Below are 18,270 nucleotides of genomic sequence, written 5' to 3' on the forward strand. Positions count from 1 at the left end.
GTATCAATCATGCATACAAACCACATGGTACCAAAAGCTATCCGGATTAAGTCGACTATTGTGGGAGTGTAGAAGACCATCTCTAAAATTAAAATTATTCAGTCAAAAACATGCTTTAATTTGCAAGATAATATGATTGAAGAGGTGAGCTGCGAAAAAGATATCTAATTTTGGGTAGTCGACGGGTGGGCCAAATTCACCCTGCGTGATCGGTTTGCAGGTATCTATGGGCAAGCTCTTTTCTATGGGTTAAAACACAGATTAAAGTATGCACCTTTAGAATGGGATAAATGGTGTAAGTTTAACTTCATATATTTCCCTCTGTAACATCCAGTTTATTGCTGGAGTTTCTGATTAATAATACACATCACCGGCTGTTGAAATTTTTTTACTTCATTATTTTCTTAATTAAATTGCCCGTGTTGGTTCTTTTTTCATGGGGAGGACACCAGTTCACCGCCCGAATCCGAAATTATCCAAAAATAAAACCATTAATTGTACAAATGTTTCACTACCTCTGTTTTTCTTTTCTCTTATAACTCCTAAATATACTTCAATCCTGACATATATTGTTGTCTGGATATTAAATACTGACTCAAGGAATATACAATCCCTAGCAGCCCCAATATCCTTATCTTCACAACATCTGCTACTATAGATGAAGCCAAATTAAGAGGTATCGTAAGCAACGGCATCGAGTCGTTCCTCTTTTTATAGCTCCACACAAACTGATTAAACATGATATGACTCAGTAACGTGAAAACCAACATCACCATATTTTTTACAGCAAAAAACCAATCAGCCCCACCAATTTGCATCCCCCAACCAACATTCCCTTGCCAGATCTCTTCCCAGATACTGTATAATGAAGTCAAAATCAGATAACCAGATATCACAACCGTGACAGGGAAATACCTCTGTTTGTCCCCAAATCCCGCTACAAAATCTGAATCTTGATTAAGCAACAATAATATAGGCGCCAACAAAAATATTGCACGGGTTGACCCACCCGTAAGATTAACATTTAATATGAGACAGATGGCAAAGCACATGACGGTTGCCACATTTCCGACAGCTGGCATCCACGCACCCTCTGCAGCCATCCACTTTATTGTGAAAGCGGGTATGGTCGACACACGACGTTGCTGTGTGAATCTCGTTTTAGCCGGAAAGGTAGCAAGAGAGTTGCTACTTTGACCAAAATGACTGTTTAAGACCACCGCCCCTTTCGTTGACTTTTTCTCGCATGAGTGATGCTAGCTCAAACTTTATCTCAAGTGCAATAAGCATAAAGATAGCAGCATACAACCCTAGAAGAGACGTTCTTGCACCCTCAACCGCCAGCAAGGCGGTCAACTTACTATCTTCCTCACCCATCATATCAATACCACTCGCGGCCAACATGGTCTTGACCCTAACCTGACCTTCTAACAAATAAGTGACCGGGAATAGAGCCACGAGTAGAGCAAACACCCATGGCAGGACCTTGGTGCTTGAAGCAGATGGAAGGTGGGTGAAGACCACAAACACAGAGGTGCAAACCATGGTTGTGACAATGAGAATGTGCAAAACGGTTGCTTGTAGGAAATATTCTGCAGATATGTAAACACCGAGAGCGATTCCCATTGCAATTGAAAATATTGTTCTTAGTTCGACTATGTATTTGATAGGAATTATGGAGGTGAGTGCAGAAAGTGTGAGGAGAATTGCTGAGATCAGTAGCCATGATGGCCAAGTAGGCTTTGATGTGATGAAACCGTATATTGAGATGTCATCAGATGATTGGCGGGCGGCTTTGATTAATTCAGAATGGTATGTCCATGAAGATGGTAGCGGCGGTTGCATAACTATGAAAAGGAGACCTGTTGCTATAACTAGTACCAAGTTTCTCTTCGCAGACTACATACAACAAGAAGATTAATAAGAAGTTAGCATAGGAGTTAAAAACATTAAACAGTTTTAAGACAGAACTAAAAGAAGGATTAATTTTATATATTATGAAACACTAAAAGTTATCATATATACCAATTTAACAAAAATAGATAAAACCAATTACTTATAACAGTTTGTTTTACTGGATAAATGGACAAAAAAAACAATGTTATTGCTATGAATCATCTCAACGCATAATGTTCTTTTTGTTTATTTAGTGATATAGGTAGTTGGTAAGTAATATAATCTATTTTACTTATTATGAAATGGCTAGATTGGTCATTGATTTTAAAAAGCACATTGCAATTCGATGCGTTTTAATCCTAAAAGCATATGTTTGATGCGCCTACGTATGTAACGCGTTTGTTATTAAAAAATACTAGAAAATTATTTATAGATGATGTTTGAACTCCTTAACTTTTAAACACTAAAAGATATTATGATCATCTCTGGTCAGATTTGTTAAATGGCCTAATTTGTTCAAATACTCCAACCCATTGATGTTTTAAGCCAGTAAATTTGATATTGTACCATTTAGAAGGTTTGTATTAAAATTTTGAACCTTTAAAAGAATATATATTTGTATTAAATATATCAATGAATGGGTTGATTTGGTCATTGTATGAAAGGTTGAAATTCATCCTAGGTATACATATTGTGCTTACAATACCCTATACTGTTTTACTTTATAATATATTTTAATAATATAGTAGTTGTCATTGTATTTAACACATTGACTGTCTGTGGGTCAAATTGAGATGATCATCTTGGGACCAGAACATGAGAAAGAACAAGTATGGCGATTTTGTTTACCATGACATGAGAAAAGTGGAGAGCAACAATGGGAACGCAAGCCAATCCTGTCAAAAGGATACAAAATCCCAAAAGTAACCCGCCAGATGGCGATCTACCATTCCACCACTGCAAAGCTTCAAAGATGGTCTCACGACAAAACCAGACTGACAAAGCAAAAACAGCTGCGTGTGTATATCCTTGCCATGGTTTCATCTTAGATGCTGTTCTTGAACGATCCCTGCACATTATTATAAAGTTTGTAAAAAAAAAGTAAAATTAACATCTAAAGTAATGAAAAACTAAGGTAAAGCAAATACTTGTATAGAAGCAATGGAGGAGAAACAGCCAATAAAAGAATGGCTGATGCCCATAAAGCAGCTTTTGATGTCATAAACAACATGGACAACTTTGATGAATACAAGCAAGTTAGCACCCAAACAGCTTTTGGTCCAATACGGTGGTCAACAGAAAGTCTTCTCACAAGAGCCAATCCCACAAAAGTCGTTAGAACCACCATGTAACTAGGGTACATGATCTCATCATCAAAGCTATAGTAATAAATGCCAGAATATTGATAAAAACGATTCTCAATGTAGCACAAAAGTAAGGCATGACCAATTAAACCGACTTCCGTTAAGTAATGAAGCTTTTGTGGAAGAAGAGCTAGACCAGGAACAGCCATTGCTAAGATGACATCAGCAACTATAAGCTTACAGAAGGATTTTAGTGACATGCCTGCAAGCCAAATATTGAGATCCCAGAAATTGTGATATACAAACCATGTCACCATTAAGCTCCCAAACATAACAAATGCAAAATATGACGAGATAATTTTCTTTGTGAGAAAATGCGCTAAATAGAATCCAGCTACTGCAGGGAGTGGAATGAACTGCAACAAGGTACTGAAAAGTTAACAGCAAATTCTTTTTGTATGGACATATCTTCTTTATAGTTCATGCTTCACATAGTCGAAAAGAATACAAATAAGAGAAGTAGGTTCTATATAATTCATACTTCACGTGTTTATGACAACAAAAGTGAACTTAGTTTCAGACTGAGTTATATAATACTACAACATAAAGCATCTGTATTATGTTAAATAAACACATGCAATTTTGGAAAAAGAATGTGGTGTAGCTTAGCGCCTCCTTATAAGGCATAAAATGCAAGTTGGTAATTTTAGTTTATCTGAAACCTGATATATATTAGGTTCTAAACTATTTCTCTTTTCTACCTTTTCTTTTGCATGAGAAATTGGTTGTGCAGAACTGCTCCCTGCCAACTATCAGTCCATCAACTGCACTTATATTAACACTTTTTCTGGACCCAATATTGTGGTTTATTAAATGATGATATATCATACTAAACCTTTGTAACCAATCTAGATGTTGCAATAGTTTTCGATTTCTCCTATTTGTATTGCTTTCAAACAGTTCTACAAAGGTGGATGATGTTCTGTTTTGCTTTTGCATTTTGTTCTCCCTTTTCATAGACCGTATTCCTTGTTCTTTTTGCAGTAGATGCTTTGTTGAATCTCACTCCTTCAAAAATAAATAACATTGACATCTAATTGTGGCTTATTAGGACTAATCTTATGACTAATTTTGTTTAAGTTCTATATGAAATAGTGTGTAATTAACCTTCGTTGTTCTTCTTGCAGTTGAGAGGGTACTGAATCTTACTCCTTCGGAAAAACGAAATAAAATATAATTTTACGTCTAATCTTATTGAGCTCTAGATTAAAAAGAGTAATTGATCAGACGGCTTTTCTCATTTAAACTTGTGTGTTTATTTTGTTTTGATGTTTGCGAGGAACAACAGTGATAGACAAGACTTTATACCAAACTAATTGTGGTATAACTTTCCAAGAGTAGTTATTTTCTTAACAAACTGATCCCATAAAATAAGGTCTTGTTGAAACTCAAGCATAAGGCCATATTAATTATCTTAACAAATTAATCCAATAAATAAGCCCTGTTGAACCTCCTTCATAAGACCATAATAATTATTGTTCCCATAACTTGATCTATAATCAATGACTACCTCCCATAGTTTTATTTATGCTCCTAAGCACAACCATTTGATTACTCGTGCAGTTTTAAAATCTTCTTTATTCACACATATATACAAGAACCAATTAGCGCTCCCTCAGTTTGCATAACATTCACATTTTAAGAATTACTTAGCCAGTGTAACAAGCCATATTATGCCTATCCCTGAGAAGAAATGTGTGCTATTTGACCTAAGCATTACCTATTACATTCTTTCTTAGTGCAACCTCATATGATTTGACACCTACGTAGTCAAGGGAGCAAGGCGCGCCCCGAGACAAAAAAGATGTGCATAATAATAATAAATAATAGAAAGCGCAAATGCCATAAAAAACCAACATACTTTCTGTTTTTTCTCGTTAAAGTCTCTTAACAACTTTTTACACGTTAAAGTCCCTCCACATATTAAATATGAACAAAAATGTGACATAACTTCTAAAAACAATATGGTACTGATTCTTTTGATTAAAAATCATCTAAAACTAAGCCGTTTTGATTAAAATTATATAACCAAGTAGATCCTTTTTTTCAGTATTGTCTCCTTCAATTTGGTGAGTTACTTTCCATCTTTCTCCAATTCCATTTGCATTAACTTTGCTCGCCATTTACTGTTAATATATATATATATATATATGGCAAAATAAATATGATTTTTACGAATTCAATTGAGTAAAGTTTTAGGATGGGAAATGCTAGATAATTCAGATTAGTTTAACATGCGCCACTACAAATAACTTCTTTCTTATCGAAATTTATGTTGTATAACTATAAATTGTCTCGTATTGAAGCGTATTTGATCCAGCAGGCAGCAATACTAAAATGTAAGAGCAAAAAAAATATGTTTATACTGTTTTATAAGTTATGTCACATTTTTGTTCAAATTAAACATGTGGAGGGACTTTAACGTGCAAAAAATTGTTGAGGGACTTTAACAAGAAAAAACAGAAAGTATGTTGTTTCTTTATGGTATTTTCCCTAATAGAAATATAAAATTGATAACTTAACACTATTCTAGAAATATAATACAAAGCCGAATATGCTTTCCTTTTTAAACAAAGGACAAAGTCCTAAAAATAAATAAAATTTGGCTTTTAATCCCACATTGCTTCATGTAAAGAAAGCTGGCAAGGAAGATTTGTGATGGGTGGGTAGGTTGGAAACAAGAAACCATAAGCAGACCAATGAGCTAGCCAAAATTGTGTTGCATATGTTTGAGGCGACTAGGCCTTGCCTTGCCCTTAACTACATAGTTTGACATTAGCTTCTCTTCTGATTTTCTTAGTTTCAATGTTTTATAGTTTGTACTTCCCTTTGTGCTATACCCTTAAAACTATGAGATAATTGATACAACCTGATACAATCCCGCATAAAGGGGAATTAGTGAGCGGGAAAAAGAAGAAAACAAGGAGTGGGGGCTGATTTAGTGGAGGAGTTATTTTGGTAACTGTTTAATTAGGATTAGTATTAATAGTAGGTTTTCTTTTCTTCAGTGTCGATGTTTTATTATCAAAATTGGTTTTATACCTTGTATTGGAGATCACCCATTCTCAAAATTGGGCACTATCTGTACTTGTTTTCGGTTTAATTCAAGCATCTAAGTTTCTAGTTCTTATCATTGGTTCCATTGCCGGGAAAATCTCAATCTCCACAACTCCAAATCCAACCTTGAATTCCCATTTTCACAACTAAACTCTGAAACACAATGGCTCCTCAAACCCGGAGTACGTCAGACCCAAACCAAACGACCTTTGACCCTGTGGCTGCCCAATTGGCAGCCATCGCAGCCTCCATGGAGTCCCTGCAAACTGAAGTTGCTGTTCTGAAAGCGCGCGACAAGAAGAAGGAGAAATCCAGCGGGGGGTCTAGCAGATTCGATGATGAAGATTCTTCGGGAAGCAGTCATCGCCGTTACCGACCCTACAACAAAATTGATTTCCCAACATTCAGTGATGGGGACCCTCGTGGGTGGGTACTCAAGGCTGAAAAATATTTTCGTTACTACAACATACCCGAGGAAGAAAAGGTTGATGTGGCTTCAATGCATTTGGAAGGAGACGCATTGGATTTTTACTCATGGCTTTCAACTGATCGGGAAATCGAGTTTTGGGAGGATCTAGTTCATGCCCTTCAGAAAAATTTTGGTCCTGCAGAATTTCAAAACCCAGATGAACACCTCTGCAGTATCAAACAAACCGGTAATGTGCAAGAGTACCGTCAAGAATTTGCAAAAAGATCATCCCGAGTTACCAATTGGCCAGAACATTGCCTCCTAGCTATTTGTCTCAACGGTTTCAAAGAAGAACTCAAAACCGATGTCAGAATTCATAAACCGAAAACCGTCTTCAAAGCCATGAGTTTAGCTCTTGAATACGAATCTAAAATCAGTCATACCCGGACTGAAAAGGGGTCAATCTCGACTTCAAATTTAAAACCTTTGAGCGCCGATAATAAACCGTCTGATTTGGTTAAACCTTCAACCGCAGACCAGCAGCAGCTACATCCTCGTGTCTTTGATGCCAAAAAACAAGCACGATATGCAAGAGGAGAATGCTATAGGTGCGGTGACAAATTTTCACCGGGTCACAGGTGCAAGACGGGCACCTTCAAACTGTTAGAGATTACTGATGAGGGAGAAGAGCAGAATCGAGAGGGAATAAGCATTTCAGAACAGAAATACTCTCCCGAAGTGGCTGAGATTAGCCTCAATGCGCTATTTGGTCAGCCTCCTATACCGACCATGAAACTTCGCGGTGTGTTGGGCACAACTGAAGTTCTGGTTCTAATAGATAGCGGATCTACACATAACTTCATATCAGACACATTGGTCAGAGAACTAAAACTCATCACTCAGTTGATCACTCCCTTTGGTGTTCAAATTGGAAATGGTGATATCATCCGATGCAGCCAAGTTTGTAAGGATCTCTCACTGCAACTTTCTGACCTCCAAGTATCCCAAGATTTTTACCCATTCGCCTTAGGGGGAGCTGATGTTGTACTCGGTATACAATGGTTAGCCACCCTTAACACAGTTCAGGCAAATTGGAAGCAAATGTTCATGATGTTCACAATCAATGGTAAGAACTATAAGCTGCAGGGAATGCCAACAGATGATGCTTTGCAGACTGCTACTTTTCGTAATCTCACTATCGAGCCCTTTGAGGAACTTAATGCTGGAACAACAGCTCATTTTAATCAGACCCGACTTGAGGACAAGTCGTTTGTTCGGGCAGGAAGTATTGATACAATCCCGCATAAAGGGGAATTAGTGAGCGGGAAAAAGAAGAAAACAAGGAGTGGGGGCTGATTTAGTGGAGGAGTTATTTTGGTAGGAGTTATTTTAGTAACTGTTTAATTAGGATTAGTATTAATAGTAGGCTTTCTTTTCTTGTCAGTGTCGATGTTTTATTATCAAAATTAGGGTTTTATACCTTGTATTGAAGATCACCCATTCTCGAAATTGGGCACTATCTGTACTTGTTTTCGGTTTAATTCAAGCATCTAAGTTTCTAGTTCTTATCACAACCCTTCTGACAAGGAATTGGAAACCAAAAGAGAGATTCTTGAATAATATATCTAGAATAAAAACTGCTTCTAAAAGTCTATAATCTTTTATTTTTTTTTCTTTGACCAAGAAACTATGATAATGATGAATTTCAAAAAAATCATGCATTCTATCTGTTCCAAAGCATTTGTTAGAATATAAAAAAAAATATGCCTCAAACTAGATTAATGAAAACCACACATTTTGTTTTTCCCTTTTTTATGCAAATCGAATTATCACAACTAAAGGCATAACATGTAATGCAAACATTACTATACGAGAGCAAGTAGTAGCATGAACTAGGGCATGCAAGAGCAACCAGATAGAAACCACTTGAATAACCATGACTTTCTACTTTCTAGGCCAAAATCTGTCCTGCATCAATGATAATATATATATAAACTGACCTTTGTAAAAAAAAATAGTAGCATAGTGTCATTGTTAGTCTTATGACCAATGATTTTAACTCCAAACTGCTGTACCGCATTTTCCTAGCAAGGTAACCTAGTTTGAGCCTTTGAGGTACATAAGAGAAACCACTATCATTAGGAACTAGTTTAACAAACCCTGTTGAGCTGCTGTTAGTTTGACTTGGATTCGCCCCTTAAACAGTAAATCATTTTGGCCAACTTAAAAAGTTGTCATTTTGGTAAACTACAAAGGTTAGGGGGCATATTTAGTACACTATTTCGGTCCACTATGAAGGGTAGATGATTGATCCAATTGGCAACACAAACAGTAAACTATTTTGGTTCACTATTCATTTTAGCTTACTTTCTCAATAAATCGACTACTTTGCTAGTCAAACTGGTTGGATACTTACTTAGCCTGTCAGTAGAAAGTCAAAGTGATTGACTAGTCAACTTTCTTATTAGAGTAATCCGCTAACTAGGTGGCAAAATGAAGACAACTTAATTACATTATACAACCTAGGAGTTCAATCATTTACACACACATGACTTATAAAATTGACAAATTAAAATTAGCATTTTGCTTGAAAATGACATACCAATAGGGGAAATCCCACAACGATTGCTCCAGCAGCACTCACAACGACCGCCAAACCAGTGAAAGCCAATGAACCAGAAGCATCCGTAATCATGCCCATTTCATATGCACCGGCACCAGCAGCCCCTCCTAGCATTGTGGCAGTAACCAGAACATAATTCAATGGACAAGGAACCTGAATGTACCGAGCAAACGAATGGAAAACAACCCTAAACTCCAAACAAAGAATCACAATAACCAAAGCAACAACGCCATTCACCACTCTAATACTCCTCAACTGATTTTCACTCTTGGTAACCCACCAGAGAGCCCCTCTGGTAGATGCATACAATTGAAACAAAAACGGGACCCAAAAGAGTAGAAGCACGTCACAAACCGCCGCAGCAGACGAAAACACAACCCAATAATGAGACGCGATGTGAAACATCAAAGGAAAGAATAACAAGTTTAGCGTGTGTAAACAACTCTCGAGCTGGCCAAGTATTAAATTATCATCCGGAACCTCTCCGCCATGGTAACTCACTTCCTGCTTCAACTTAAACGACGAAACCCTAGGTATGGAATACAACCAGTAAAACACACAATTAAACATCATATGATAATACGCAGCATTCGCCATACCAACAGCGGAAACCGTGGCCCAAGTGAAAAGCACCGAACCGATAAACGGAGTACACGCAAACAAAAGGCGTTCGAGCGCGAGCACAATCGTCGGATACTCGATTTGAATCCACTTAAACTGAAGAGAAGCCCAAACTCCAATTAAAAAATTAGCTAGGGCACAAACTAAACAAGCAAGTAAACCGAGAGTTATCGAATTGAAAGAGGAGAACATATAGGAGCTAAAGAAGAAGGCGATTTGTGCGGAAATAAGCGAAAGCCAGACGGCAAAGAAGGAACCGGACTTGAAGTTAAAGGAGTCGAGAATGTAGGCGATCATAAGGCCTAGGGTTAGGATGGCTACGACTGGAGTGCCGCCGAGGTCTAGGAGGAAGGCGGCGCAGGGGACGAGTGTGATGGAAAGCCTAGCGTTGTGGGTGAAGGATGAAGGAGTGAAGCGAGAGGAGTTGTTGTTGAGAGAACGGCGGTTACTGGTGGTAGTGGGGAAGTTGTAGGGGTGGTACGGACGGGATTGGAGGTCCAGCGGGAGCATGTTTGCCGGAATAATAATAATAATAATAAGTTTGATCGGAGAATGGGATCTCAGTGAAGTGAATTGAGTCGGAAAGTGGAGAGTGGTGGGCTTGATCGGAGTGACGTGTTTGCGAGGATCACTGCCGTTGGATTGCTGTTTCCTGGACCCACCACCACGTTTTTCAGTTCTTCCGTAGACAACTCACCCACTTGAGTGCCCACCGGTGGCGAAAACCGGACGCAATTAGAATCGAACAAAAGATCACAAATATTTCAGTTTTTTTTCATTGTGCCACCCACCCATCCTCCGTTCCTCAAAAGTATTGTCTGTAGGGATTAAACATGAGACACTATTGAGAAAATCAGGCTTCCTGTTACAAAAACCACATTGGAAAAGACTCGCATTTGATTCCTAGCAGGGCAACTCATAATGTCATTAAAAATATTAAAAGATATCCGTCAGAAAAAAAAAAAGAATAGTTTTATGAAATTAAAAAGGTACTGTTTATATTGATAAAAAGAAAAACTGATAACAAGTTACGTCGATAGTATAATAATGTAATAATTACATACAAATTTAATTAATTTAGAATTGTTTTGGGTTTTTAAGAGGCACGCAACATATGCACAATAATGTATTGCTAGTGTGTACTATAAGTCTGTAATTTTGAGTTTAAATTTGTGTTTCTGCTTTAATCTTGTCTATTATGTTTATTACAGCTAACTTCTTTGCCAACTTAAATACAAGTAATAAATTAAATAAACGTACATACTCTGACTCACCATATCTAAACCAAATATAATTTTTGAAAATCCTTTTTAGTCGATGAGACCCTAAGTAGTTGATTTATTTTACCAATAAAAAATTTCATTAGTGTGTGCGTGTGCATTAAATACTAACTGTTTTGCATAATTGTAATTTTCCAAACATCAAATTCAAGTACATTCATATATAATAATTTGACTATGGGTATGCATGAGTCAATTTTTACTATATGATATAAATAGTAATTGTTCCATAACTTCTACAAATTAGAAAGATTCGTTAACACACGCATGTGTGTATGTATATGTCTGATTACATAAGGTAGAGACTATCTTATAGGAAATTTTTGAAAAAAATCAATATAGATTAACACTATATCAACATTAAAACTGGTCAAATTAGCATATTAAAACCGTTATTACCCAAATCTTTTGAACTTGTGCAATGGATTCCATTATCTTTCGTTAAGCCCTCAAACAAGCAATCGAGGTAAGATCATATCAAACTTAACCTTATATGTTAACTAAAGATGCAAACTCAAATTAAACAATTTATGAAGAAATATATGGTATCTTGATATCCTTTCTCCGAGTAATCATAGCCAATCGACGATGCACAAACCGGAGGTAAGGGGGCGGTCTTTGTGAGAGAAGGAAAAAGATTGGCCAAGATTCGTACAGGGTTTAAACCTGTAAATGATCTATACTCAGTTCGACCATACCCGGACCCTACTCAACATGCACATATTTGTTTTCGATTTTTTTAACCGCACTTGGTTTGTACACATAACAAGCTTCAACCCCATTGGTTGTACCGGGTTTTGTAATATCTAAAGTTTTTCATACCCGGGTCATACAGGGTTGGGTATTCTAACAGTATCCAATCCGGGTATGAACTCGACCCAGTTCTAGCAGTAATTTACACTATTTTTAAACGGGCCTGTATTGAGAGAAAAAGCAGTCCGTTTCGCGGCCCAAATTATTATCCACCGAACCACAATATAGTATTTTCTGGACCGGGCTCACCCTAGATCCAACGGCCGATATTACATACCAATATCCAACGGCTGTGACTCGCTCCACACGCAGATATATAAAAGGCATCTACACGTATGATTAACTAGGGTTTTTGTGCATATTCGTTGTTCAAAACCGCCATCAGTCCACAAATCTGTAATCAATATGGTAAGTAGTCTCGGATGTGATTTGATTTGCGAATATTCTACCGGCCGTTGACTGATGTAATTGATCTGATGAAAATTGCAGGTTTTGCCTAACGATGTTGATCTGCTGAATCCTCCAGCTGAGTTGGAGAAGAAGAAGCATAAGCTTAAGCGTCTTGTTCAGTCTCCGAACTCCTTCTTCATGGTAAGTTTTCATTTATCTCTCTGTAATTCCGTTTTTGTGATATTATATTTTATATTTAGGGCTGTAAACGAACCCAATCGAACAAAATGAGACGTCTAATTGATTTCTAATTTTGTTTTATAGTTAATAATTTTTCTTTAATTTTCACGATAAGATACTGATGGTTTAATAAACAAACAAATTTGAACTAATTCAAAAGATGGACGTAAGTGAACACATTATTGAGTGTTAACGAATACAATTGAACAAACATAGGCATTGTTCGTGTATACTTATTTATTTAGGGCATGTTTGGCTAAGCTTATTAAAACTTGCTTATTTGGTTTTTGTTACGGGTTAAAAAGCTGTTTTTCAGAAGCAAAAAAATCTAAGCTTTTGTTTTATCTTTTGCATTTTGGATATCAAATTACAAATATGCTCGCCGGTCACCATTTCATTACCTGTAAAACTAGCAAATATATAAAAATGTCTCTTTGGTCATTTTATCTACTTTTTGTTTTTTTCCAACCACGAAAGCTAATCCAAAAACATTTAAATAAATTACTTTTGGAACAGCCATAAGTAAATAAACACTATAGCCAAAAGCACTTTTGGAGTTAAATAAGCTCAGCCAAACATCCTCTTAATTGACTGAAATTCTTTGTTCATGTTTGTTTATTTATTTAACGAATAAACACAAACAAACTTCTTGCCCAACAGTTTGCGGTTCGTTTAAAGCCCTATTTAAACTTCAAAGTTCTAATCTTGTTCAATTGCATCTAAACAGGATGTTAAGTGTCAAGGATGCTTCAATATGTAAGTATTTCTATTCTTCTCACTATATTGTTGTTAGAATTGTAATTTATGTTAAATGTGTTACCTGGTTGTTCAGAACAACTGTATTTAGCCATTCTCAAACTGTGGTGGTATGTGGAAACTGCCAAACGGTATTGTGCCAGCCGACTGGTGGTCGTGCAAGACTCACTGAAGGATGCTCTTTCCGGCGGAAGGGTGATTGATCAAGAAAGCTGTTTTGATCTTTGTTATGTTATGCTAGCTTTTTATTACTTGTTTTTGGTGAGATCACAAAATGTTAGCGTGGTGACATTTGTTATGCTTTTGTAAAGACTAAAAGTTTTGGATCTTTGATATCATCTTTGGATTCATGATTTGTTTCTATGCTCTTTTTGTTATGTATGCTGCAATGATTTGATTGTGATTTGGTTAACTTGTGCTGGCATTTGAGTTGATTGAAGTTGGTCATTTGTGTGTATCAGTGTCAACTTTGTAGTTTTACTTGAAAAAATGTTTTATGATTGAGTTTGGGTTCTTTTATTTGGTCTTCGTTGTTCAATGACTTGTGAGCATAAAGGTTTGATCTTCACTTGTTTCTCTTTTATATAAGCTTTTTACAAGTTCATTAATCTTTTGTAGTGTTTTTTCAGTGTGTAAGAAGAAATATAATCTATAGTGCCTACTATTAGGGGTGCTCACAATCGGAAATTCGGAGTTTTGGATATCAAAACAGTTCGAATAGTAGATTTTACTATTCGAATTCGTATCTGAAATTTAGGATATTCAAAGTTAGGATACCTGTTTGGATAGTGAAACAAATATCTGAAAAATAAAATAAAATTCAATACTGTAACAAATCTGTCATTTTTTTCATAGATCTACAAAGAATCTCAAATATTAATAAATCCATAACAAATTTGTCAAATTAAAAGAATACCAATTGCTATCGGTTAACAAAATCCTTATCATATAATCAAATCCAACCTAGAGGGACTGAATGTGGGATACGAAGGTGAAGGTTTGAATAGATGTGACCTCCGAACTGTGAATGCGAGATGCGACGAGGGTAAAGGCGAGATGCAACCTCTAACGTGTCCAATCGTCCATCGGTGAAGGCAAGACGCGACAGCGTGAGGCTGTCGTGAGGTCATGACGTTGGCCGGTGGTTCAATGAGAATAATCGTGAGGCCACACCAGTGGGTTAATGTGAGGCCACACCAGTGAGTCATGACGGTGGCTGTGTAGTTTCAAAGGGTTTAGGTTTCTAAACGGTTTACACATATATAATAAATTAAAAAAAATTAGGTTTTCTGATATTCAAAGTATCCGAAAATTTCCATAATCACTATCTCGGATATCCGTAATTTATAATAATTCGGATTCAGATTTTTTTAAAAACATATAGTGGCTATCTTATATATTTTTATCTAATGAACTGGATTAATATAGCTCCTATGACTATATGGTATATTGTTGTGCATGAAAAGTATTGTAATTATATGAGTAATAGCCAATGAGTGAATGTAATTCACACTCTCGTTGGTTTGGTTTGGTTTGGTTTGGTTTGGCTTGGCTTGATTTAGGTTTTGAACTAAGCGTGTTGTTTATGTGCATAATTTGTGTCCAAGTGCATTTTGGTAAAAAAAAAAACAAGTTATATATGTTGATTCAGACCTACTGTAGACTGTAGTTATGTATTGGGGTTATGGGGAAGGTACTTGATTTACAAACGCCTCAATTTAGGTCGTTAGTTATTAGAAGCTAAATGAGTTCAAGTAGACGACCATTTGTGACCACCTGTCATGGTTTTGACTACACGTAGCTAGCTTTAACAGTGAATGTTACCTAACAGTTGGTTGAGCAATGCTAAGAGCATATAGCGAACACGAGGGTTATACATGGACCTCTTTATTTCAAGCCATTGGACGAGGTAATACAATCAAGTTCAAACCATTGGATGCCCAATTGTGAACACGTGGCGGTTTTTTATTGGCTAAGACAAGGGTGTTGCAGGTGTGCTCGGATTTGTCTAAGACGAGGTCTTCGACCGTTTTGGAGCTCGTGATGATGCTTGGAATGGCGTGCCAGATCGTCGAGCGACCAAAACCCGTTCCATTTCAGGCAAAACCGAAGTCTTTCCCAAGAAGTTAAATACTTTAATGTCTTCCTTGCCACCCTTCTTGTTGCCCTTGAGTTTAATAGTCGGCTGTAACATCACGGAAATTTCGAGCCAAAAATGTCAAGATTCCAAAGTCGAGGGACCAAATCTGCCAAATTCCAAACTTCAAGGTCAAAATCAAAAATTCTGGTTTCCTGACCCATCGCGATACGCGATGGATCAGAAGAGAAACCCATTGCGTATCGCGATGGGTTGTCTGACAGCGAGACGCGTGGCCTGCCACGTGGCACATCGTTCGTCACGTGTCCCGCCACATGGCCACACGTGGCACACCGTTCGCCACGTGTCAACACGTGGCACAACGTCACGTGGCAGACCTACGTGGTGACATAGCAAGGCTACGTCGCGATACGCGACGGGCTTGCATAAGGCCATCGTGTATCGCGGCGGGCTTCCAGAAAATGCCTATAAATAGCAAGCTCGGGATTTCATATTTTCACACCAAAATTGATATCCCCTCTCTCTCTAAACATCTCTCTAAACTCCAAGAACCCAACCCTCGATTCACCTCGATAAACGTGTCCTCGATCCCTCGTTTCCCGTACCATCACCTCGATTTCCGTGCCATACTTCGATAATTGTGCCACCACCCGACGACGTTCATATTAAGAAGGTGAGACCATCCCGACATTTCCGACGATCATCTCGAAGTACGTGTTGTGAAGTATTGGTGTCTCGATTTGCGTGCTCAATTGAAGTGTTGATCAAACAAGAGTCGAAATGAGATAAACGGCGTCGAAGTGCTGCTCGACTTTTTAGAGTATTATAAACCGACGAAGGTAGGCATAATTCCCGAATAAAATAATAATAAAATATTATAAAGGCTTAAATACCGTAAGTCGAGGTTATACTCGATACCTCGATAAATAAAAGAAATATATAACAAAGAAAAGAAAGAAAAAGAAAAGAATATATATATATATATATATATATATATATATATGTAAGGCCCTGTTACCGGTACCCTACATTTGGTGTTGGATTTACTCATAAACACAGTTCTAAATATCAGAGTTAATTAAAACTTTACGCGAAATATAACTTCAACCATAACATATTACAAAACTATCAAATCTTGCCATAACAAACATTCAAATTTATTTAAACATAAAACATAGTCTTTTAAAACATCACAACATTTCTTCGAGATACTAGTATCTTCGATTCCATGCCATGTGTCTTCAATCACGCGAGCTGCCTCAACCTATTTGCCTGCGTGCATACTAAAAGTCAGCTACGCTGAGTGAGTTCTAGTTAATCACATAACTTACTTTACATACACATATACGTGCCCGAAGGTACGCATTACATACTTAACCCGTCCTTCATTCATCATACACAATCATAATTAACCTTATGTTATAAAGAGCATTCGCCCTACATACCTCGGATATTATTAGGGTCCGGTACCCTTCATCCTCGGATATTATTAGGGTCCGGTACCCTCCATCCTCGGATATTATTAGGGTCCGGTACCCTTTCTTCCATACCTCCTTAACATACTTTCTATATACATAATCGTAAGTTTTTCACATACATACATCATTCATTCTTCATCTTACAACATACATATAACATCAACCATTTTCTGGCAATACATGCAATTCCGAAGATCGTTCATGTATCAACAAGAAATCATTCACACATTTCATATAATACATATATGGCATACACTTATCACTTAGGATAAGTGTATTAACTAATCACATCGAGTATGCACACAGCCCCGAAAACATAACAAGGAATGGGGCTAGAAACTCACCTGAAGTCGGTTACGTTCACCGTTAATTGTTATTCCTTTCTTCAGTTGGGCACGGCTAACTGTATAATAATTACACGTATCAATTATCTACCACTATCTATAACGTCTTTCTAGTCTACTTATGACACATAACGAACAGGGGTCCGGGGGGCAGCGCCCCTGGCAGCGGGGTCTAGGGGCGGCAGCCCCTAGCAGGGTCCAAGGGGCAGAGCCCCTGGCTAGGGTCGAACTGCCAGGTCAGCTTGGAAAAATTTTATTTCCATTAACCGTCGTAACACATTTTCCATTAGGATTTTAAATCATTATTTAATTCGCTAACTCAAAAGTTCAAGGGCTTTATTGTAATTAATTCATTCTTTTTCTAAGTCCAGGGACTGTTCTTGTCATTCCGTTAAAATTCTAATTCGTTACTGGTTCATAACGAATTGGCTTATCTTAGCGAACAGGTTCCTATAACGAATTGGACCCTTTAACGAACTGGACTCCTTAACGAATCAGTTCCATAGCGAACCAGTCCATATAACGAATTAGTCCATTTAATTCGTTATCTCTTCTAATGAACTGGTTCATCACGAATCAAGGGTAATTCGTTACCCTTTTCCCCTAACGAATCAGGGACGAACGAGAGCTAGTTCGTTATGCTCCCTTATGCGAATCAACTAGCGAATCACCTTCCAATTCGTTAGGTTCCCATAGCGAACTAGGGTTAGGTCAGAACATTCCCTGACATTCCTGACATCCTCGTACACACTTTTCCGGCGCCGCCATTGCCGGAAAGCCGCTGGAAAACCGCGAACACGTCGGAAAAACGAGTTTTAGCTCGTTTTTCACCGTTTTCGTCCCATTTGATCCAGATCTGAGCTAGGGTGACCCCTAAGCTCATCATAGGTTCGGTTTATACCCGATTCCACCCGGATCTCGTGACTTAAACGGTTTAACGGTGTCGGCTCGTTGTTTCGTG

The 18,270-nt window shown here is 37.5% G+C and overlaps 1 protein-coding gene and 1 pseudogene across 2 annotated transcripts; one reads left to right on the top strand and one right to left on the bottom strand.

The window, feature by feature from the left end:
* Positions 1-221: 221 nt before the first annotated feature.
* Positions 222-10,637, bottom strand: LOC143549147 (uncharacterized; annotated as a pseudogene). Its single transcript, XR_013138092.1, has 4 exons — positions 9,329-10,637; positions 3,045-3,616; positions 2,746-2,965; positions 222-1,899 (listed from the first exon to the last, which is right to left on the bottom strand). The product of XR_013138092.1 is annotated as an uncharacterized LOC143549147 (transcript).
* A 1,700-nt stretch (positions 10,638-12,337) lies between these two features.
* Positions 12,338-13,750, top strand: LOC143549139 (small ribosomal subunit protein eS27y-like). The gene is made up of 4 exons (XM_077040121.1): positions 12,338-12,411; positions 12,493-12,594; positions 13,361-13,389; positions 13,466-13,750. Exons 1-4 carry the CDS (start codon positions 12,409-12,411, stop codon positions 13,590-13,592), a joined length of 261 nt encoding a protein of 86 aa, XP_076896236.1. The 5' UTR covers positions 12,338-12,408; the 3' UTR covers positions 13,593-13,750.
* Positions 13,751-18,270: the final 4,520 nt, after the last annotated feature.

The sequence above is a fragment of the Bidens hawaiensis genome, unplaced genomic scaffold, assembly GCF_021521415.1.
Source record: "Bidens hawaiensis isolate Kalapana, Puna unplaced genomic scaffold, B.hawaiensis_p1.1 tig00015444_1, whole genome shotgun sequence".
Taxonomy (NCBI): domain Eukaryota; kingdom Viridiplantae; phylum Streptophyta; class Magnoliopsida; order Asterales; family Asteraceae; genus Bidens; species Bidens hawaiensis.

Bases quoted from the DNA above. Each gene is read 5' to 3' on its own strand.
- LOC143549139 (XM_077040121.1), top strand. The intron at 12,595-13,360 runs GTAAGTTTTCAT...GCATCTAAACAG, and splicing joins CTCCGAACTCCTTCTTCATG to GATGTTAAGTGTCAAGGATG. The intron at 13,390-13,465 runs GTAAGTATTTCT...CTGGTTGTTCAG, and splicing joins TGTCAAGGATGCTTCAATAT to AACAACTGTATTTAGCCATT.